Source organism: Oratosquilla oratoria, chromosome 13, assembly GCF_046742065.1.
Source record: "Oratosquilla oratoria isolate Oo_2021 chromosome 13, ASM4674206v1, whole genome shotgun sequence".
In the NCBI taxonomy this organism is placed as follows: domain Eukaryota; kingdom Metazoa; phylum Arthropoda; class Malacostraca; order Stomatopoda; family Squillidae; genus Oratosquilla; species Oratosquilla oratoria.
In genome coordinates, this window is record NC_134789.1 from 4,508,446 (window position 1) to 4,532,769 (window position 24,324).

The 24,324-nt window shown below is 39.7% G+C and overlaps 1 protein-coding gene across 1 annotated transcript in view; it reads left to right on the forward strand.

Annotated features, from left to right (window-relative positions):
* The first annotated feature begins 676 nt into the window (after positions 1 to 676).
* LOC143032302 (ubiquitin carboxyl-terminal hydrolase 48-like) overlaps positions 677 to 24,324 on the forward strand; it is a 66,387-nt gene continuing 42,739 nt past the window's right edge. The window contains exons 1-11 of the mRNA XM_076196797.1: positions 677 to 830; positions 3,612 to 3,782; positions 4,609 to 4,791; positions 5,572 to 5,676; positions 5,768 to 5,971; positions 7,261 to 7,384; positions 10,171 to 10,319; positions 12,357 to 12,499; positions 13,578 to 13,697; positions 17,779 to 17,939; positions 22,510 to 22,752. Of these exons, the coding sequence (XP_076052912.1) occupies positions 820 to 830; positions 3,612 to 3,782; positions 4,609 to 4,791; positions 5,572 to 5,676; positions 5,768 to 5,971; positions 7,261 to 7,384; positions 10,171 to 10,319; positions 12,357 to 12,499; positions 13,578 to 13,697; positions 17,779 to 17,939; positions 22,510 to 22,752 (1,614 nt within the window). The 5' untranslated portion in view covers positions 677 to 819. The remainder of the gene's footprint in view (positions 831 to 3,611; positions 3,783 to 4,608; positions 4,792 to 5,571; positions 5,677 to 5,767; positions 5,972 to 7,260; positions 7,385 to 10,170; positions 10,320 to 12,356; positions 12,500 to 13,577; positions 13,698 to 17,778; positions 17,940 to 22,509; positions 22,753 to 24,324) is intronic.

Sequence of the window (24,324 nt, forward strand, 5' to 3'; positions counted from 1 at the left end):
ACAGTGCATTATTTTGACCAGATGGGATTGCACCAGTTTTTGAATTCTTTCTTGCTCGCCAATCATTGTACATCAAAAAAAAAACTTTCAAGAATCCATCAACCTATCCCTCATCCATCTCATTCTCTCTTTTTTTTTCGTAGTTTGCGGGACTAGTGCTCGCTCGTCCCTCAACCTTGAAAGTAGTCTGGAACTGTTCATACATAAATGCAGGACATGTTGTTCAGTGCATGTCACTCAGTGACAATACCTACAGGAAATTGATAATGTATCACATAGTGATGTCGCCTGATTTCCGAGGGTCCCTGTCAAACTCCACCGCAAAATATAATTCAACATTTCTGTTAAAATTTGAGGGACAATTAATTCGAAAAACTTATCATCTTTTTCTGTTCATAATGCTATATGAATAAGTAAAATTGTTAGATTAAGATTATGCAATTTAACCCGTAAGACGTAGTTCATTATTTTGACTAGATGGCATTGAACGTTGCATCCCTCGAATATGCAGTGAAATCAGAATAATAGTACGGAAAGAATATATATACAATGTTTATCGCAAAAACGTATTTCACATACACTTTTTAATATTCAAAATTAAATATAAAAAAAAAACATAATCACGAATAATGTAGATTCTATGAGATACAGCAACGAATTATGTTCTCAATTTGCTTCCTTATTTATTTCTCACTGGAGAATTGTGTTTACGCGGGTTGATGATCTCACGCAGTGAATTTGAGATGTGTTTCAGATAAATGAACTATATGCATTGACATTGATGATAAAGATTGAAAATCGGTTAAGAAGTTTTTCACAATGAAAGAAAAGTAAGCATCGATAGGAGGTTGTTTTAACTAATGGTAGATATTTGTGGGGGTTTGTGTGGGCCAACATGTGTGTAATTAAAAATGTATCGTTTTCATAATGTTCAGATTTGACATCAATATGTTTGATGTTTCTCATAGTCACAAATCAAGGTTTTACATGTTTATGCTTGGACATTCTTAGCTTGCTTTCAGTTATGCATTTACGTGGTTGGATATTTAATAATTTCATCCATATGATTTGATTAATTTGGTTATAATTTGTAATAAAACTGAGATATAAGTAAAATTAATGTCTGTTTAGAATAGTAATACTTCAATAATTAATATATGTACAGTGACAAGTATATTAATAAGGCTTGATTTTAGCAATGGATTGTTCTGAGAAGTTTCTAAGGGTCATTGGTAAATATTGAGATTATGTGCTGGTATTTACCTAATTGTCATTTTTACAGGGAAAAAATGCCAATTTTGTGTGGGCCTATCTCTTATCTCATTATCTGTCAAATTGACATTGAATTTGTTAGTATGTTAATTTCATCAGGGATGTAGGCTTCACTGTAGGGTAATGAGGGTATTGTCACTTGTGATTCCAAGTTGCTAACAGTTGAAAATATGTTGTGATATAGTAGTTATTGCATGCTACATTTGATATAGATATTAACCAGAGATAGTAATGTATTGAACTTGCTATGAACTAATGATGACCTTCTATTTAATGTTGAATTGATTTCTACAAAAAAGATAAAGTTGATCTTGGTTACAAGTAGATATTTTTGAGAAATTGAGTTTTTACTAAGCTAAATAGAGTAGTCTAACTAAGTAGAACACATTAATTCACCAATTATTGCTAATTAAGATAATATATTAGTGTAAACATAGACTTGAAACTTTAATGTACATTTGTAAATACATTGGAGCTTTGTGAAATTCATCTAAATAGAAGAGTAATGTCACAACTGACACCACAGTCAGAAGAAAGAGTTGAATAAGCAAATCTATATATTTCATTTGCTAACTGCAATCCTCTTCAGTAGTACAAAGTGGGAGGAGGATGCTATCTTAAATAGCAACCTCTTACAAAGGAAAAGGAACTAGGAAAGGATAAAATATCACTACCCTCACTCTCAAGTGACATAAGGTTGGGTCAGGGGGAGGGAGAACCTGTTAACAATTTGCCTTGTAATGAATAAACCTGAAATTGTGTCTGGGGTCTATTGACCCTTAGAAATATTCATAGTGGGTAGATAGTCAATTAAAGTGGATTTTACCATTTTCCCTCTGAACCTACAACCATAAGTTCAGATTTGCCCCAGTCCAACTGGTGATTTAATTTATTCATGTGTTGGAACACGGCTGAACTCTCTTTACCGTACCTGATTGACATTTTATGCTCATTCAACCTTGTCCTTAGGTCTCTCCCTGTTTGACTGATGTATGTTAGGGAGTAAACCCCTTCCACTTTGTACTACTGAAGAGGATTGCAGTTAGCAATCGAAATATATAGATTCGCTTATTCAACTCTTTCTTCCAACTGTTGTGTCAGTTGTGATTTACAAGCGCGTTACTACATTTGTCACCAGAGAAGAGTAATGTGTTTATTAGAAGGTATTAAATCCTTATGAGAAGGAAGAATAAGGTAATCAACTTTGTCAGTTGAAAGTAAAGAGTACTGATGAAACTCAAAGTCATGGTGAAAGTATTTTGTGAGGAATAATGAGCACTTCTGTCCTTGGGGGCATTGTGTCACGGGGCTGTGCCTGTCCGTGGAGATGCCACTGTGATGATAGTGGGTGGCACAGATCCTTTCATGATGCACAATTGCAGCTTATGAACCCCTACTCCTGCTCTGAGTTTCCTCCAAGAGGGACCTATAGCAGCTTATGTATTGGTCATTAAAAACAATATCAGAAACATTGGTCATTAGAAACAAATTAGAAACAACTGAAGAGGTTGAGACAGAGATGATAGAGGAGAGCAGTAGAAAAGAAGGATAGTAAAATGTAAGAGTAATCAGTATTCTTAGGTTAGAGATTAGTTTACAGGCATGAAAGAATATTCCTTGACTCTAGTCCATAGGGATATCATTGTCTTGAAGTTATTGATTACATAAAATTTCATAGAGTCCAACACATATTAAGTCAGGTTACAGAAACAAACTACTTCAGATGCAATCATCACAGAAAATGCTGAACATCTACACTACCCAACACTAGCTTTGCTGAGACAATAGCACCAGTATTTCTTCTTTAAGGGGCTTATGGGTTAATCTGTTGGCTGTTGCTGGTTACTTGGGACCTGTTAGACTTTTGCAAGGAAGACCTATTGGTCTTCTGCATGGAAGATCTGGAGCAACAGATTAATGATTAATATAGAATTAGTATCTCTATATGGGGTTGAAAATTACATGATCAAACCCCATAAAGAGAATGAAAAATAATCTGTTTTGCAGAATGCAATGCATAAGATGAAAACTAATTGGATATTTCTGTAGATGTGTTAAACAGTTTCTGAATAATAGGAGCAATGAATCATTGATAGGTGAAAGTGGCTCTTACAAGAACTGTGAAATAGTAAAACATTAATATGAAAATGTGTTTTCAACATCTGACAAAGAAAATTGGAGGAAATCACAAAGTTTATTTAGTGTTAATCATGATGGTGGTACATAGATACATACTTATCCTAATGGCATGACTGGGTAAATAAAAGGGTTAATCTTAGTGTGAAGGCCAACAATTTACACTGTGACTTATATTGATCAAATTTCTTTTTTCCCTCTAGAATTGGAAATGAATTGTCATACATCAAGGCGGGATACCGAAGTGACCAGTGGAAATGGGTTCTCAGTTTAAAGAATGATAATGATGAACCCATTACAACTGATCAGCTGAAAGATGAACATATTTTAAGGACTTATAATCTAGATAGACTTCCTAAAAATATGCCTTGTGTGTAAGTAACCTTGAAATTTAAGAAAATGTACTTCTGTACATTTTTTAACCTGTATATAGATGGAATGATGAGAGGAGAGAATGTGAGTATGGGAGTGAATTTGGAGAAAAATGGGGAAGGATGGACAGTAAACGTCCAAGTATGTGGAAGCAACACTTCTGCAAGCAGATGCATATTGTTTATATCATTGTTTGGTAAAATGATTAGGGATAGGGGGCATGAGATATATACATAATACATTGAGAGAAGCATGAACCATAAATTTTGAGAACCACTGGAATCAATCAGGGTGGGTAAGTGGAGTGAGTGAAGTCATAAGAACTCATTAGCAGGATGTCAGAAAGTAGAAAGATGCATGAGTGAGAATGACTTGGAGAAGAATATATAGATTGAAGCAGTGACCCGTTCCATGAGAAGGGAAACCCAGAGATGAATTGGCATTATTTGCCGGGGAAAGATGAGGTGTAGTTTTTAGGAAACAGGAAGGAGTGAAAGGGATGTGTGATGGATAAATACCATGTAAGGACGGAGCTTTTATTAGGACATTTCGTTTGTTACAGTTTTATCAAGGTACTTTATCAGGTACTTGATAAAGCAGTAACAAGCAAAATGTCGTGCTAACATAGGCTCCATCCTTACATGGTGTTTATTTTGATAGACTTGTTGGTAACTGTTCATACATGTGATGGCAGTAAAAATGGTGTGGAATTTTGTCTCGGGCAAAAGTAGGATAAATGATAATGATTTATTGGTGAATCTTGTTATACATAAATAGAAAATTATACAGATAATTGACAGTAAGGCAGACATTCTCTCATCCTTTCAGAAAAAAGTGTACACAGAATGCATGGTGTCTCACTGAATTGCGCAATGGATCAAAGGAAAAGGGAAAACTACGTCCTACAGACCAGCCAAGAGACCCTGCTTTGCCTCTAGGTTTGCAAAACACCGCCAACACGTGCTGGATTAACTCAGCATTGCAAGGACTCTATCACTTACCATGGTTCAGGTACGTATTGATGGTATCATCAAACATGAGTGATAATGTAAAGATTTAGTTGTAAAGCATGAATTATGTGGAATTCTAAGGGAATGACTGAAACTAAGCTTCCTGATATGTTATCTCATAAGGGATAAATTGGTAATGCAGGCTATTTTCCTAGGTGACAGATTAGAACGTCATATGTGAAGAAGAAAAAGAAAAGTTGTAGAAATTTTATTTAGGTGTGCTAAGGAGAAGATGAGATGAGTCATAACAAGAGATGGAGTCATAACAGTGGTAAAATATTTAAAGAGGGTAGTGGAAAGGAGGGATAGTAAAATTTAACAAGACACATTCTTCTTTACCTTAAATGAGATTAGTCTTCAATCATAAAAGATGCTGTTTGACTGGTCTGTAGGTATGTCAAAGAAGTCCTCTTAGTATTGATTTTATAAAACTTACATAGTACTCCATATGACATTGAAATATGTAAACAAGAAAGTAAATTGACGAGCCTGACTGGTGGCTGTGGCTGGCTATATGGAGGCGGGTGGAATTTACTGAAGTGGATTAACAGGAGCATATGTTGGTACTTATAGTTAATTCATGAATTTGATCAATCAAACTGAGTACCAGCTTGGCAATTAGCTTTATTTGTATTATTCTATCTGTCTATCTATATACCAATAGACTTCTTCCCCCTTACAGTGGAGGTAGCCATCCCACTTCCACCTGTCTATCATTTCCCTTTCATCTTAACTCCTTGCAGATGAAGGCTTGTGCTATTACTTTTTGCATTTATTTCAGAAACTTGATAAACTCTGTGGATGGATTTGCAGGAGAGGAAAGTCTCTCATTCATGGTGTATTTATTACAAGCCATGTTTGTTGAAATGGAGGTTCATTCAAACAAGTGAGTCTATGGAACATTGGAATGTTTGTAATTTGTTGTTTTTAAGTTCTCAGAAAAAGAATGAATATCATTTTTCCATTTTTGTTTTCAGAGCAATTGGTTGTACTCCAGGAAGTGTCTTTGAAAGCATAGGACTTTTTGCCACAAGGGAAATAATGAGGAAGGATGCAGATCACGAAGTGCTGAAGTGTGTGTCAGAGTTTTTGGAAAATACTATCGACAACTTGATGGCAGACCCAAGACTAGGACCTGAACTTGGACCCCTTTTCAGTACTACGCTCACTCGCCTAGCCAGGTTGGTCAGCACCTAGTTTGGGGTTCTTATTTTAATGTTGGAATTTTTTTTTTATTACATAGACTGTAAAATTAATGGGGAAATTATATGGAAAAAGAGTTATTGCTACAACAAAGCATGCAGCATATACATGTACACCTCTTGTGAAGTGGGTTGGCTGAACAGAAGTACGTACATACATGTACCAAAGGCTTTTTCCCCCTACACGGGGTGTAGCCAGAAAGAAAAAGGCATAGAAACCACTCCCACCCATTCCATTTCCTATATATTCCACTCCCCTCCACCCTCCTCCCTCCCTCTTATTTTGGCACCTCCTGAACGGAAGTGGGGTGGCTAAATCAAAGCATGCACCCACCCCACACCCATCCAGTAATGCATTCAGTGCCCCTCCCATCCTAGCACCATGTAAATGAAGGGTCACCTTTGTTCCCCACTATAATGCTTGTGTCAGGAGCATTGCTACAGCAGAGCACTTCCACATCAGATCCTAACAGCTGGCACTAGTTTACTCCCCACCCTATTCTCCCTCATCCACTTGAAAAAATTACTGAGCATAAAAGAATACTCCTTTGGGCTGCATCATTTCCTAATCCATTTACTTTATTTTTTTTACACTCCTGTCCTTGCTTGACAAACTTTCATACTGTATCCAGTGGATTCCTCATTTTGTCTATTCACCTTTTTTGCTACTAATTTTCATATACTCATTTCTTTTCTACCACCTTGCCCGGCACCTTTTCATTCCACCATTCATTACCTGTTCCTTCCTATCCTCCTCATCCCACACACTGTCTTTACATACCTCAGGACCTTCCTCAAGAAACAAGTACCCATTCAACCTCAACTCTTGATTTCTCCTTAATCCTTCACTACATCACATACTTCTCAGCATCATCTGTATTCTTTCTCCTTCTCACTTAATATCCTCAATTTAAATACATCTCTTCATCCCTCTTAGCACTTTGTAGATGAATGATCCTTCTTATCCCTCACCGCACTGCTTGGGTCAAAGGCTATCTATCAATATACTGGTAGTCTTTGGCAAAGACAATGCAGGAAAAAATTTCATGCTGTGTAATATTGAATGAAATATATGCCTATATTTTGTTTATTGCATATAAATATCTTGGTTTTCCCAAAATGTGATTATTTGATTTGGAAAAAAGTATTTAAGGAATCACAAATTAATAAGGAAGGTAGCCAAGTGAAAGGTATGCACCCACTCTCACCCATTCCACTCCCATTTTTTTTAAGGTAACAAATGACTAACTTAATTATCTTTTATGTAGGTGGAAGTGTCCCAATTGTGAAACAGAACATGAGATCCATCTTCCCCCAGCAACCTTCTATACAGTGGGTGCATATGTGTCAGGAGATGAATGCCCACTGGATCAGTGCCTTATGGACCTACAGGTAGTAATACTATGAAGTACATCTATAGTTTTCTTGTTTGGAAATTGTAGTAAACATATGTATATATGTATGTGTTTGTATTTACTTAGTTGTAGTATGCATGGTTGGAGCCGTGCTCATGGGGTTCCATCTCTTTGCTCCATTCATGAAAATTTACATGCATTTGTATTTACCTAGTTGTATTATACGAGAAGGGAGCTGTTTGTGGTGACTCGTCATTGTATCTTTCAGCATCATGTTTTTTCTTAAAATCTTGAATAGTATTTGCACATACTGTTTCTTTAGCTAAGTTATTCCAGGTATCCAGCACTCTGTGTGGGAAGCTATTTTTTTTATTTATTTATTTATTTATTTATTTTTTCTTCCAGATCTCTTCTATAGTTATCCTCTTTGAGTTTCTTTTCATGACCTCTTGTTTTTCCATCGTCATTTTTTAGTAAATCATTCCTATAAAGGATTTCCATTCCTTTCATGATTGTGTATTTCTTTATCTAGTTGTATTTTATGGAATGAGAGCTATGCTTGTAGTGACCCATTTTCGTATCTCTCCGCATCCAGTTTATTCTTAAAATCGTGTATAGTTTTGGCATTCACTGTTTCTCCATTTAGTTTGTTCCAGACATCAATCACTCTATGTGGGAAGCTATTCTTTTACAGGTCTCTTCTATAAGTGTCCTTCTTTAGTTTCTTTTTGTGCCCTGTTGTTTCTCTTCTGTCCCACTTTAATAAGTCATCTTAATAAGTGTGTGTGTGTGTGTGTGTGATTCACCATGGCTTTTGATCACATGTTGGACTCATGATTGTCAGCTATTACCCTCCTGGATGAGAGCTCAGAGCTCATATATGACTTATCTATGGGTAATGCTGTGACCTTACACACTCACCAAACTCCCTGCCCATGAGTGTTGGAATAACGGCTTGCAGTGTAATGGTACTAAGATTATTGTAGCCCTGGGCAGGATTTGAACTTTGACCGCTGAAGTAGCAGTTGTGAATGCTACCACTGTGCTGTTGAGCCATGTGTGTATGTTTACATATATACATACATATACCAAAATGCTCTTTCTTTCATATAGGGGGGTTAGCTAAATCAAGATACGCACCCAATCATCACCCATCCCACATATTATACCCATCAGTTACCCTTCCCATCATAGCTCCTTGTAGATGAAGGCTCATTCCTGACCTGCTGCTGTGATTAAAGGCAGTGTAGCAAGACACAGCACCTCTATACCAGGGCTTGACAGCTAAAACTGAATTACCCCCACTGCTTTATTATATTACATGGTGACAGATATCCACTCAAAAAATTCTAGAGCAGACAAAAAGACATCCCTTTGGGTTATGTCATTTCCTCATCCATTCATAACCACTCTCCATTCACACCCATCACTTATCCCCTCCTTTCCCAGCTTGGCACACATTGCTCTCACATCCAGTGTCCCCCATCACACCCCATTACCTCATTAATCTATCCATTCATCATTATAAATAAAGACTTCTCGTAGGAGAAAAATTGAATGGGGGATCCATAGTTCTCTTACTCTGTCCCATTTAATTGCCTTCTGTGGCACAAAAGAGAGAGATCTTGAATGTACTCACTCCTCTCATTACATTACACAAACAGCCCATTAAACATGGCAGGTAAACAACTGCAGCACAGTTATACTCAGACATCACCACATAGAACTCAGCAGATGTTCAGTGTCCTACTCTCGCTCCAGACAGTTTCATAAAATCTTTTTGGAGATTGACTTATGAGGTGGAATGGGTGGGGGGATGGGGGGTGAGTTAGTATGTGTGAGCAAAATTTGACGCAGCCCGAAGGGATTTCTCCCCGTCTTCTCCTTTTATGCATGGGGTGACGGAGAGGGGGGGTCGTCGATTTAATGAAGTGGCCTTGCTGTGGATGTGCTGTGTCTTGCGACACTGCTTCTGACCCAGGGCAGTGGACAAGGTGCAGGGATGACCCGTCATCCAGGAGGTGCTAAGATAAGAGGGAGGGTGGAGGGGTGTGGAGTGTATTCAGGGATGGAATGGGTGGGAATGATTTTATGCCTTTTCCTTTTTGGCTACCTCCCTTGTAGGGGGAAAAAGCCTTGGTATATGTATGTATGCATGTATGACTTATGGGGTGAACAGGTGGCTATGGCCAATTTCCTGGGAGATGTGGCTTTCCTGCAAGATAGAACCAGGGTAAAAGATTGATTCACTTTTATTTGAATGAGGATTAGAGCTTGACAAATCCTCTGAGCCTTTTCTTACGAGTCTCAGTTTTGTAATCCATCGTGGCAGTAACTTTCTCATTATGTCTTCACACATTTCCAGCTTGATATTCAGGGTCAGGACATTGTTCTTATGCTACTTTTCTACTACATGATGAAAGATAAATTGTGATAGATTTGGTGGGTTCAATGGAAATCAGTTGAACCAGTGCAACTATAATGGAATGCAGGCACTACGTTGAGATGGTAATAATTTTTATGTATATATTTATTTATTTTTATTTATATACATATTTATGTATTTATATATTTTTTTAAAGGTGGTGTGTGGATGCTGGGTATGAGATTTTACTGGAGGCAGATAGGTGTTCAGATGGATATGGGATGGGTGCATTCCTTGGCTGGCTACCTCCCTTATAAGGGGAAAGAAGCCTTTTGGTATATAGATAACATGCAATTGCTAGAGATATGTAATATTTTGTATATCAAAGCACCAGTACTAATGTAATTTAATTTATCTTACTTATTTATTTATTTATTTATCTTATTTTTTTTTTGCAGACTGAAACACAGACAGGTGTTTCTCTGGTGTGTGGTGCTGGAGCAGGTGCACAAGGTGGTTGTGGGGCGAAGATCAAAACTGACCGCATAGTGACACCCAAGATTCAGAATCTACCCAGGATTTTGGTTATAAGGAACAACAGTCTTGTGTACGATTGATTATTTAGTAATTCTGCATTGGGCAGGGATGAACCTTCATCGACAAGGAGCTAAGATGGAAGGGAAGCAAATGGATGGTGGATGGTAGTTGGATGGATGGGGGTGGATGCATGCCTTGCCTGGATATCTCCCTTATAAGGAAGAAGAAGCCTTTCAGTATACAGATAGAGCTTTGCTAGACATCATATTGACAAACAAAAACATCAAGCATAGGGGCATGCCAAACTGACATTTCAGATATTGGTTTTAAAATTAACATTGTACTGATTGAATTAAGGAAAGCTGTTAAGGGTAGTAGAGTTTTTATGAGAGTAGTAGAGCCTGTGATAGGATTAGAAATTGATAGAGCAATTGGGTGGGCAGTGTCATATTACCATGGGTGTTCAGTGTGTACATGGATGGGGTGGTAAGGGAGGGAAATGCAAGGGCGATGGTCAGAGTATTGGAGATGGTTAGAAATAGTGGAGAGAAGCAGGAGATGACCCAGTCGTTGTTTGTGACGGTATTACACTTGTGGCAGGGTCAGAGGAGGAATCAAGATTGTTAGTGGGAAGAGTTTGAGAAGGAATGCTATTGGAGAAAGTTGAAGGTAAATGTGGGTAAAGGTAAGGTGATGAAATGTACAAGGTGAGATGAAGGCAGTAAGTTGGAAGTAAGTTTTAAAGGAGACTGGAGGAAGTGGATAGTTGTAAGTATTTGAGGTTGCATGTGGCAGGAAATGAAGGAACAGAGGTGGAGGTAAATTCTAGATTGAGAGAAGCAAGTACAGTAAATATTTTGGGGGATTGAAAAATGTCATGAGAAATAGACATCTAGGATTAGATGCAAAGAGATTATGAAGAGGTGATTGTGCCTGCAACACTGTATGGGGTAGAGACTTGGAATTTAAAAATAGGCAGAAAGGAGAAGTTTAAGTGTGAGATGAGGTGTCTGAGAAATGTGGGAGGGATTACAAGGTTGGACAGAGTGAAAAATGAGAAGGGTGTGGGTGGATAGTGAGCTGACAGATAGGACTGATGAAAGATTATTGGGATGGCTTAGGCACATAGAAAGAGCGAGTGAAGAAAGATTAGTAAAAGAGGTGTGGAAAGTAAAGGGGGATGGAGTGTTTTTTAGGGCATGGGGTCAAAGGGGCTTTGAGCAAGATGGGAATGTCTGTTGAACAAAGAAAGGAGAAGGCAGGGGATAGGAGTGAGTGGAGAAAAGTTATGTATGGATGATATTTTGATGCAGCCCAAAGGGATTTCTCCCTGTCTTCTCTATTTTATGCATGAGGGGATAAGGAGGGAGGGCTGTTGGGTAAGTGAAACAGCCCTGATGTTTGGCTGCATCGTGTTGCATTGCTTCTGACCCAGGCAGTGGGCAGGAGATGGATGACCCTTCATCCATGAGGAGCTAACATAAGAGGGAAACAAGGGTAGTGGGTGGGAGAGGGTTCATGCCTTGACTTGGCTACCTCCCTGAGAAGGGGTGAAAAAGCCTTTGGTATATAGATAGATGTATCAATTAGTTCCAGTACCGTAAATTGTTCATATATTACTGTTATAGTTTAGAGGGATATTATTGTGATATTTTTGTAAACCATCACCAGTACTTTCTTGATAGTTCCCTGTTTGGGGGGAGTGATTACATGTTTTATGCAGTCAATATTTTATAGACTTTAGTGATATCCCTAGTGACAAGAGCTGGGTGCATTACTTCTGGACACATAGTGTGTTACCGAAAAATCTGCATATACATAGTGCATATACATACAGTATATACATACACAGTAATGCGGATTGCCCTAAGGAAATTAGAATCAGTAATATATTGACAGAAATGCACCCCAGATTTTTCGGTAACACACTGCCTATCTGGCGGTAACATGCCTAGCTGTGTTAGTGACCAGATCACTTGGAAGTCTTTTATGATTGGAGACTAAGTTCCACTTTAGTAAAAATGCTGGTCACTTAAGTTTTATATCCCTCTGTTCTGCTGCTTCCCTCCCTAAATCTCTACTTGATAGTTTTCTTTCCTTGTTCCAGTGACAGAGATTTGAAGCGTCGATTACATGTTGTGTATCCAGATACTCTCGACTTGACCTCACATACACTACACCATGTAGCTGCTTCCTACAGTCTACATGCTGTGATTTATCACCATGGACATTGGGTTAAACATTTCTCAGGTAAATTAATATGTAGTGAGTTATTGGTATTTGGCAGTGCATGCAGAGATGATATTGGATTGAAGAAGTAAAGATACCCATGGAATGTAAGAGAGTCTGAGAGGAATTGACTGAATGTTTTTTGGATGTTTGAGAAGCATAGTGGATGTTTCAGGAATGGTTAATAAGAAATGTAGAGGTGAGGCAGAGATTAGGTGTTGGAAGAAAACTCAGGTTGGATAGACCAAAGAGCATGAAGGTGGTTTGAGTATTTGGAAAGAATGAATGGGGAGAGACTGGTGAAGAGAGTGTGGACAGAAGAAATTAGTTGCATGAACTTAAGAGGAAGACCTGGAATGAAATTGAGGGATGGGTTGAAAGGAGCCTTGAGTGCATGTCGTGTGTAGGGAAGAGAAAGTATGAGAGATATGAATTTATAGAGAATGTGAATGGATGATCCAGCATAAAGAGGTGTTTCTCACATCTGTTCCATAGATGAGTGGACAAGGAAGGTCTGCTATAAGATGAAGTGGTAGGGGTAAACTAGTATTGGTTTTTGGACTCAATTCTGGGAAGTGCTGTGGCTAACAACACTACAATTGACCCAAACAGTGATGTTGGTGGAGGGGAGAGGGACAGGGCAAGTCTTAATCTCTAAGGTACATGATTTGATATGACTACCCTTCGCTGATGAGGGAGAAGGCTATAGGTACAGTCGCAAGCAAAAATCGGCCTTGACAATTTATTTATTTATTTATTTATTTTTATGAGGCGGCCCTACTTTGGATATGGTGTGCCTTGCTACATTGCTTCTGACCCAGGGCAGTAGGTGAGATGCAGGGATGACCTGTCATCCAGGAGGAGCCAAGAAAAGAGGGAGGGAGGAGTGGTGAATGGGAGTGGAGTGGGTGGGGATGAAATGGGTGGGAGTGGATTTATGCCTTTGACTTTGGCTACCTCCCTCATAAGGGGGGAAAAAGCTGTTGGTGTATGTACTATTTAAGAAAATTATCTAATAGTAAGCTTGATACTACTGTATATATATACCTTACATACCTCTTTTGGTTCTGCATACTTTATCTTTATTTCTTGATTACAGCTCATGTGAAAACTGGTGAAGGGAAATGGTTCAACTTCAATGATGAACACGTATCAGAGGTTGTTAACCGATCATCATCCGGTAACCCTACGGAAACTCACCGTAATTATTTCAGTGTGGGTTAGTATTATATCATTCTTGTTTGAATCAGAAATAGATGAATTTCTTTGAGATTTTATGTTAAAGTTAGCATGATTACTATGGTGAAGTTGCAAACTACAGCCAATCTGAGGTTTACTATTTGGAGTTCAGAGACTTAAGCAAGACTTATTGTTGCTCTCATTCCTGCTCTGACCTGGTCACTAATTTTTTTTCTTTCTTTTTTTTTCTTACCATTATGGTAGTTTGACATAACAAAGTATAGATGTGTTCTCCACCCAACCCACAGTCATCCAAAATCCATTATGTATGAGGGGATACCCTAAAAAATAGAATTCTGTCATATAATTTTATTCAGATATTCTTACATGTCTACACTTTTATCACCTTCAAGGTATTCTCCATGTGAAGCAATGTATCGGTCCAGATGTGTTTTCCATTCTACAAAACAGTTCTGGAACTTGCAAAGATATGCCTTTTAAGTGCCTCTATCATTTTCTTCTCAACCTCTTCCATATATGCAGTGTTTTCCTTTGAGGACTTTTTTCATTCAAGGGAACAAAAAAAAATCACAGGGAGCAAGATCAGGTGAATAGGGAGGGTGGGTAAGTGGGGTCATGCCGTTTTTGGTGAGAAACCACAGGTAGCCAGAGAGAACATAAGAGAGGAAGAGAGAAGGAGTTTGAATGTGTTTGAGATGAAATGTCTGAGATGTATGATAGAGGTTACTAGGCTAGATAGAGTGAGAAATGAGGAGGTGAGGAGGAGAACAGGGGTGGAAAGGGAGTTGTTGTTGTTGTTGTCGTTCCCTAGACTGTCTGTCAGAGCAGTCCCGTCTCCCCAAGGAATGCCATAGCCGAAACTGGGTTTTCCCACAAATCCTTTATAGAGCGTATGTTGTGTTGTTTGCGTGCATGATTGTGTATAATGCAGTCTTCCATTATGTGTTGTATGGTATGGGGTGAAGTGTTGCATCCTGGGCAGCTGTTCACAACGCGGTCATCCAGCCTCTTCTTGTAGCTTAGAAGTGCTGGGTGGTGACCGCACCGCAGTCTGGCCAAGTGGACTCTGTCCTTTCGTGGGAGAGAGGATTCAGAAGGGTGGATATCAGGGGGTCTGGCATGCAGCAGTGTGTTGTCTTTCAGTGTGTTAATGGAGCGGTGAGTGATATGATTATGAATATGTTTCCGGAGGCTGGTATTTGGTGGTTGTGGAGGAAGAGAAGAGAGTATCTGTGCGTGATAAAGGTCTTTGGGTGTTGTTTTAATGTTTCTTGGTGTGTGTGGGTGTTCTGCTATGTAGTGTAGCGGGTGTAATGTGTTTGTGGTGGCTGCAGCAAGTGTTTGTGTGCCTCTCATGTCGAGGTGGTCCTTGACTTTGAGGACTTTTGTTTCATGGTGTAAATGGTCTGTAGGTGTTGTATTTGTGCAGCCTGTAATTGTTTTTAGGGCTTTGTTTTGTATGATTTGAAGGGTGTTGTGGTGTGTCTCACTAAGATTAGGAGCCCATGCAGGACTCGCATAATTCAACACTGAGCGTATGCATTGTTTGTATATTGTTATATTAGTTTCTTTGTTTTGTCCAAATGTTGTTCCAGTGATTGACTTAAGTGCGTTAAGTCTGGGTGTGCATTTGTTTTTTATGTTTGTGATGTGTTGTTTGAAAGACATGGATGTATCGTATGTTACACCAAGAATTTTCGGTGTATTTGTGTGTGGTATTAGAGTGTTGTTGATGTAGAGATGAGGTATGTATTTGTGTTCTTTTGTCCAGTTGGTGAGAAGTGTTGCTGTAGATTTGGTTGGAGCTATTTTGAGTCTGTTTGTGATGAACATGTGTTGAGTATGTCAAGGTATGGCTGGATTATTTCTGCAGCTTTGTCTGTGTTACGATGTGTGTATGTGATTGTTATGTCGTCTGCTTAGGAAGAGATTTGTATTTCTGAGGTGTCTGGCGTGGGTAAGTCATGCATGTATAGATTAAATAGTGTGGGGGATAGAACTGAGCCCTGTGGTACTCCGTTCTTAATGTTTCTGATGTGCGATGATTGGCCATTATATGACACGTAAGCATTCCTACCTGCCAGATAATTGGCCAGCCATCTTTTGGTGTTATTGTGCATGTCTGTGTTATAAATTTATATTTTATTTGTTAGGTTGTGGCGGGGGATAGCATCAAAAGCTTTACTAATGTCTAATGTTATAAGAAGTGTTCTTTGGTGGGTCCTATCTGAATTGATGCCATCTAAAATTCTTTGTGTGAGGTTTGTCAGAAGAGTGTTTGTGGAGTGTAGTGGCCTAAAACCGTGTTGTGAGTCAGCAAGGGGAATATGTGGTGTGACAAGTTTAAGTATTAGGCGTTCAATGACTTTAGAGGGGGTGCAGAGAAGTGTGATTGGACGGTGCGATGTTGGGATTGTTGGGTCTTTGTTCGGTTTTGGAATGGTGATTATTTTACCATGCTTCCAGATGTCGGGTATAGTGTTGTGTGAATAGCTGTAGTTTGCAATGTTTGTGAGTGCGTGTATACCTTGTGGTCCAATGTGTTTTAGGTGGATGTTGCTTATGTTATCAGGGCCACAGGCAGATGAGTGCTTGAGACTATGTATTATGAGTTTTGTCTGACTGTCTATGAAGGGTATATAGTCTGAGTCTGTGGGAAAGTCTTTCTTACGTCGAATGGTGCGTCGGTCGTCAGGGTGAGAAGTGAGATGGCTTGTCTGTGCAAAATGACGTATGAGTGCGTTTGCTTGTTGTCTGTTTGAGGGTAGATTATCTGTTGTTGTGATTATTGCTGCGTGAGAGCGTGTAGTGTTACTGTTGGATAGTGTAATGCTGTTGAGTGTTTTGTACAATTTGCTGGTGTTTGTTTTGTGATCAAGTGTATTGATAAAGTTTTGCCAATTTTGTGTTTTTTGTTCATGTATTTTATTGGCAATCACAGTGTTTAGTGTTTGTATTTGGTCTGCTATGTTTTGAGGGATAGGTGTGGGGGTACCGTGTTTAAGTGTGTCACGTTGTCTGATGAGGCTTTGGATTTCTGGTGTGAAGTTGGGGTTGTGTGATTTTCTGTTGCCTCTAGGGATGTATCTCTTGTCTCTTGTCTCTTGGAAAGGGAGTTGGGGAATAGGGTTGATGAAAGAGTATTAGGATGGTTTGGACACAAGGAAAGAATGAGTGAAGAAAGATTAGTAAAAGAGGTGTGGAAGGCAGAGGTGGAAGAAGTGAATATAAGGGGGCATCCTAGGATAAGAAGGATGGATGGGGTGAAAGGGGCATTACAAAAGAGAGGAATGTCTGTTGAGGAAGGATGGGAGAGGACAGAAGATAGGGGTGAATAGAGAAGGGTTGTGTATGGATGATGCTGTGATGCATGAGGTGGAGTGGGTGGGGGATGGGGGAGGAGGAAGTATGTATGAGAAATAATTTGACGCAGCCCAGAGGGATTTCTCCCCGTCTTCTTTTTTGCATGAGGGGACGGAGAGGGAGGGGTTGCTGAATTAATGAAGCAGCCTTGCTGTGGATGTGCTGTGTCTTGCGACACTGCTTCTGACCCAGGGCAGTGGACAGGATGTAGGGATGACCCGTCATCCAGGAGGCACCAAGATGAGAGGGAGGAAGGTGGAGGGGAGTGGAATATGTAGGGGATGGAATGGGTGGGAGTGATTTCTATGCCTTTTTATTTTTGGCTACCCCCCGTGTAAGGGGAAGAAAGCCTTTGGTATATGTGTATGTGTGTATGTAGGGGCATTTCTCTCCCACTGTCTCTCAAATGCTTCAGAACTTTCAAGTAAAAAGTGGTTAACAGTGTGACCAGGAGGAACAGATTCTTAATGGACAATTCCTCTCACATCAAAGAAACAAATCAACATCGTCTTGACATTGGACTTCACTTGATGTGCTTTTTTGGGTTGTGGTGATGTTGGATGCTTCCTTTGATTTGACTGCTGCTTTGTTTCTGGGTTGTACCCTTAGTACCAGTTGCCCCAGATGCAACCACCACACAGAAAAAAACAAAACACCTTATATCACACAGTCCTCATGATTCTGCACATGCATTCTGAAGATAAGGTAATGATAATTTTTTATTCTAATTTTTTCAGCAAATATTGCCAGTAAGTACAAACATCGGTTGGGATTGAGGGTTTCAAGAGGAGCTTTTGTATGGATGTATGTTCTCAATGATGCACAGGAGGAACCAAAAGTCTTACCTCCCCCAGAAAGTGTAGTCCAGTATGTTCTTCAAAAGCAACAGGAAAATAAGGTAGGAGAAGTGATGCTGGAGAGGCAAAATATGTTTGGATTCATTTATTCAATTTTACAATTGATTCATTGTCTCAGGCCTCCATTGCAAACTTACAGCCCCCAGGTAACAGGCTACAATCACTGGATTGGCCTATAAATCATGCAGAAGGTATTTTATGTTATTGTTTGGATAGAGTAAGAGTTGGGCAGCACAACTTTTTCACAATGAGGAATTATTAAATATTTTAGTGGGATGGGTATGAATGAAGAACTTTCTTCTCCCTGATGCACCTACTAAGGTAAGACCTGTACTTACCTAGTTGTATCTTATGGAAAGGGGAGCTACACTCATAGTGTCCCGTCACTGTATCTCGCCATATCTAATTTGCTTTTAAATTATTTTGTTGTTTTTGCACACACTATTGTTTCGTCTAGTATGTTCCATACATCCACCACTGTGTGGGGAAGCTGTTTTTTTTTTTTTTTTTTTTTTTTTTTTTTTTTTTTTTTTTTTTTTTTTTTTTTTTTTTTTGTCTCTTCTATAACTGTCCTTTCTAAGTTTCTTTCCATATCCTCTTGTGTTTCACTTATCCCAAATTAGTAAGTCATCTCTGTCAAGGTTTTCTACACCTTTCATAATTCTGTAGATGGTCAATAAGGCACCTCATTCTCTTCTTTGTTCCAGAGTCAGTAGTTCTAGTTTTGCCAATCTTTCTTCATATGATATTTTTGATAGTGTTAGGGCCATCTTCATAGTTGCTCTCTGGATTCTCTCAATTTTCTTTATATTCTTTTTAGTACTTTAGTGACCATAGTGTTGCTGTGTACTCCTATTTGGGCCTCATCAGTGTGACTAATATTTTCTTTACCATTTCTTCATCCAAGTAAATATAAGCCACTTTTATTGATCTTATCAAGTTAAAGGTTTTGCTGACAGTTTTGTTTATTTGCTTGTCAGGAAACATATCTTTTGTGATGATCACTCCCAGGTCTTGTGGAGATCCCACTTTCAATATTTCTTTTTCACCAATTTTATATTGTCTTGATATCCTTTTTTAATTTTTCCAAATTCCATTATGCTACATTTCTTTATGTTGAGGTCCATTTCCCACTTCTGACTCCATTCCCAGACCCTGTTCAGATCTCTCTGTAGTGAATCACAGCCCGTTTCAGTACTCACTTTCTTTAACAGTTTTGTATCATCTGCAAAGAAGTTCATGTAACATTCCACACCCTCGTCCATGTCATTCACATAGATAGCAAACATTATTGGAGCCAATGCTGATCCCCGTGGAATTCCACTAAGTACATCCTCCCACGTAGAACTCTTATCTCTGAGTACTACTCTTTTATACAAAAAGTCCTCCATCTATTTCAGCAGTTTTCCTTGCATTCCTCCTATGGTTTCCAGTTTTCTTAATAGATTTTTGTGAGGGACTTTATCAAAAGCTTTTTGCAGATTTAGGAATGTACAATAAGCATGTGGGTGTGAGATTCACCATGGTCTTGGATCATGTGTTGGACTCGTGATTGACAGCTATAATCCTCCCAAATGAGAGCTCAGAGCTCTTACATGTTTGATAAATGGGTAATGCTGTGACCTTATACACACACACACACACACACACCCAACTCCTCCTCCCCATTGAGGGTTGGAATGCCGGCTTGAAGTGCAGTGATGCTGAAATTATTTCAATCTTGGGTGGAAGGTGAACTTGGCCTGCTGGAGTAGTGGCTGCAAATGCTACCACTGCGCCATCGAGCCATGTGTGTATGTGTCTGTGTCTGTGTATCTCTTTTTTTCTCATTGTCTTCATCTCTGTATTGTTTTATCTCTTTATATCTCTGTCTCTTTCTCTCAAGTTCTCTTTCATTTTCTGAATCTTTATCTCTATCTTTTGACTCTTTAACTCTAACAATTTAACCCATTCTCTCTCTCTCTCTCTCTCTCTCTCTCTCTCTCTCTCTCTCTCTCTCTCTCTCTCTCTCTCTCTCTCTCTCTCTCTCTCTCTCTCTCTCTCTCTCTCTCTCTCTCTCTCTCTCTCTCTCTCTCTCTCTCTCTCTCTCTCTCTCTCTCTCGCTTTCTCTCTCTCGCTTTCTCTCTTTATCTTCACAGATTGATTACATTATAGAAGTTGCTTTTTCTTTAAATTAATCAAATTCATACTACTTTTCTTAATAGAGTGGAATGGGTGGGGAGTGGGTACATGCCTTTTGACTTGGCTACCTCCCATATAAAGGGGAGGAAAGCCCTTGGTATATAGAGAAAATAGAAGGAAGGGTAGTGAGTGGTGGGATGATGAAGCAAAGAAAGTTGTAAGAGATGAAAAGAGGGTTCACAGATTGGTTGCTAAAAAGGACGAGAGAATCATATGAGAGGTATACAAAGAAAAGAGAAAATAAGTAAATCATAAGATAAAGGGGACAAAAAGGAGAGTAGATGTGAAATGGGGGTATAGTATGATAGAAAATTTTGAAAGTAATAAGGAAATTATGAGAAGAAGGGGAGGTGAATCAAGTAGTGAAGAAAAGGTAAAAGGTGCAGATAGAGAGTCAGTAATGGAAGATGGTGGTAAGAGGAAGATTGGCAGAGTATTTTGGGGAGTTGCTTAATGTGAAAGAGAATAGGAAGAGAAAGGTGGTTGCAGTGGGAGGTGCCAAGAAAATGACAGTGATGAATGAGGAAAATGGAGGTGAAATAAGAAAAGATGAGGTGAAAGCAGTTATTAAAATGATGAGAGCAGGTAAGGGAACTGGGTCATATGGGTGTCATGTGGAAGGACTAAAAAAGGGAGGTACAGTGATGGTAGACTGGCTGGTGAGGTTGTTTAAATTTTGTCTAAAAGAGGGTAGAGTGCCTGAGGACTGGAAGAGTGTATAGTTCCACTTTACAAGGGAAAAGGGGACAAATGTGAGTATAGTAGTTTCAGAAGGATCAGTTTGTTGGGTGTAATTGGGAAGGCTTATGGGAGGGTTTTGATTGAGGGGATCAGGAGAGGAACAGAAGGAGTAATTGGTGAGGAACAGTGTGGGTTTAGGACAGGTAGGGGTTGCATGGTTCAGATTTTTGTGGTAAGGCAGATAAGTGAGGAAGCCTTAGGAAAAGGTAAGGATGTCTTTTGGACCTTTATGGATTTGGAAAAGGCTTATGACAGGATAGATAAGAGGGCATTGTGAGAGGTATTGCAGATATACGGGATAGGAGGAAAGCTGTTAAGAACAGTCAAGAGTTTTAATGAGAGTAGTAGAGCCTGTGTTAGAATCATAAATGGAGAGAGAGAGTGGATTGAGGTAAAGGTGGACTTCACTAGAGTTGCATCATGTCACCATGGGTGTTCAGTTTATACATGGATGGGGTGGTGCAAGAGGTAAATGCAGTGGTAATGGTTAAGGAAAATGGAGAAAAATGGGAGATAAGCCAGTTGTAGGTTGCTGATGACACTACACTTGTATCAGGATTAGAGGAGGGAATAAAGAAGTTAGTGACGGAGTTTGGGAAAGTGTGTGAAAGAAGGAAGTTGAGGATAAATGTGGGTAAAAGTAAGGTGATGAGAAGTACAAGAGGAGAGGATGGCAGCAAATTGGAAGTGAGTATTAAGGGAGAGAGGCTGGAGGAAGTGAATAGCTTTAAATATTTGGGGGCGAATGTGGCGGGAAAGGGAGGAGTGGAGGTGGAGGTAGAACATAGATAGAGAGAAGCAAGTAAATGTCTTGGGGGATTAGAAAGTGTAATGGGAAATAGACATTTGGGAATGGATACTAAGAGGAGATTGCATGAAGGAGTGATTGTGCTGACAACACTGTATGGGGCAGAAACATGGAACATAAGAGAGGAAGAGAGAAAGAATTTAAATGTGTTTGAGATGAAATGTCTGAGAAGTATGTTAGGGGTTACTAGGCTGGATAGATTGAGAAATGAGGATATGAAAAGGAGAACGGGTGGAAAAGGAGATGGGAGATAGGGTTGATGAAAGAGTATTGGGATGGTTTGGATACGTGGAAATAATAATTGAAGAAAGATTAGTAAAAGAAATGTGGAAGGCAGAGGTGGATGATATGAACATGAGGGGGCAACCAAGAATTAAATGGATGGATGGAGTAGAGCATTGGGAAAGAGGGGGATGTCTGTTGAGGAAGGAAGGGAGAAGACAAAATATAGGGGTGAGTGGAGAATTGTAGTGTATGGATGATGCTGTGATGCATGGAAGGGAGTGGGTGGTGGATGGGGGGGTTGCCAATTTAATGGAGCGGCCTTGCTGTGGATGTGCTTTGTCTTACTGCATTGCTTCTGACCTAGGGCAGTGGGCAAGATACAGGGGTGACCTGTCATCCAGGAAGAGCCAAGAAAAGAGGGAGGGAGGGGTGGTAAATGGGAGTGTATTTATGCCTTTGACTTTAGCTACCTCCACTGTAAGGGGGGAAAAGCCCTTGGTATATATATGTATGTATAGATACATAGACTTACTATTCTTAAGAATATAATTTTCAAATGGTATATCTAGTAATATTATTATAACTTTCTATGCATGTCCAGATAGACTTTAAGATTGGGTTGTATGCATTGTTTACAAATTACTTTTCTCCATCAGGAGGTGAAACACCAACAGATGGCTGAAATTCAGTCAGAGAGGAAGTTGCTGATGGAGAGACTGGCCATCAGAAACCCGACAGAGGATTATGTACTGATATCAGAGGCCTTGCTCAGTGCCTGGTTAGCTTGTGATGGACCCACGTTCACACCACTTCCAAAGCAGTTGGCCAAGCCGCTGTGTGAACACAAATTATATAGCCCAAGGAAAATATATGACATGAAGTGCATTAGAGCTGAAGAAGTGAGTATTGTTTTTATTGAATTTGATTTTATGATGATACCATTAAGGACAAATGATGGGTACCTGCATGTGATGGCCCTGCAAGATGGAAAGTAAAGCTGCTCAGTTTCAAAACCCATTAACAACTTCGGTATGATGATGCCTATGTAGGCATCATGAGGCATAAGTGGGTACACAAGGATGCTGGTGTCTGTGTTTTGATTATATAATTTTTTTTAGTTGTACATGAGTTGTCCCCAGATTCTGTGAACTGGTTTGATCATATTTTCTGTGTTTATTATTACATACATACATATACCAAGGCTTTTTCCCCCTTACAAGGGAGGTAACCAAAAAGGAAAAGGCATAAAATCATCCCACCCATTCCATCCCTGAATACACTCCACACCCCTCCACCCTCCCTCTTATCTTAGCACCTCCTGGATGACGGGTCATCCCTGCACCTTGTCCACTGCCCTGGGTCAGAAGCAGTGCCGCAAGACAGAGCACATCCACAGCAAGGCCACTTCATTAAATTGGCGACCCCTGCTCTCCGTCCCCCCATGCATAAAAGGAGAAGACGGGGAGAAATCCCTTCGGGTTGCGTCAAATTTTGCTCACACATACTACCTCACCGCCACATCATAAAATATAGTCATTGCTGTATTACTCATTCTCTTTTACTCTGAGAAATAATAAACACAAAAAAAGTGTTTATTATTACTCAGAGTAAAAGAGAATGAGTAATACAGCAGTGACTATATTTTATGATGTGAGGAGTGATTGAGGAAGTTGGTGACAGAGTTTGGGAGAGTGTGTGATAGAAGAAAGCTGAAGATAAATGTGGGTAAAAGTAAAGTGATGAGATGTTCAAGGGGTGAAAGTGGCAGCAGACTGGAAGTGAGCATTAAGGGAGAATGACTGGAGGAAGTGGATAGTTTTAGATACTTGGGTGCAAATGTGGCAGGAAAAGGTGGAGTGGAGGTGGAGGTAGAATGTAGATTGAGAGAAGCGAGTAAATGCCTTGGTGGATTAAAAAGTGTAATGAGGAATAGACAAAAAGAGGGGAGCAGTTGCCAGTTGTCCACTCCCCACATGTGAAAAAGTGTAAGAAATACAGCTGAAGTTAATAGAGATCTTGGGTCCAGTCTGGAGAGTGAGTGTCAGCCCCTCAGGGCTGCACCTCTTAATGGAGGTAATGGGATTATCCACTTCAGTATGACTCAAATTCTCATGCACAGCATTGGCTGCCATATGTAATTTGCATCACACTACTCATATGTACATACATATACCAAGGCTTTTTCCCCCTTACAAGGGAGGTAGCCAAAATGGAAAAGGCATAAATTCATTCCCACCCATTCCATCCCTGAATACACTCCACACCCCTCCACCCTCCCTCTTATCTTAGCACCTCCTGGATGACGGGTCATCCCTGCACCTTGTCCACTGCCCTGGGTCAGAAGCAGTGTCGCAAGACACAGCACATCCACAGCAAGGCCGCTTCATTAAATCGACGGCCCCCTCTCCGTCCCCCCATGCATAAAAGGAGAAGACGGGGAGAAATCCCTTCAGGCTGCATCAAATTTTGCT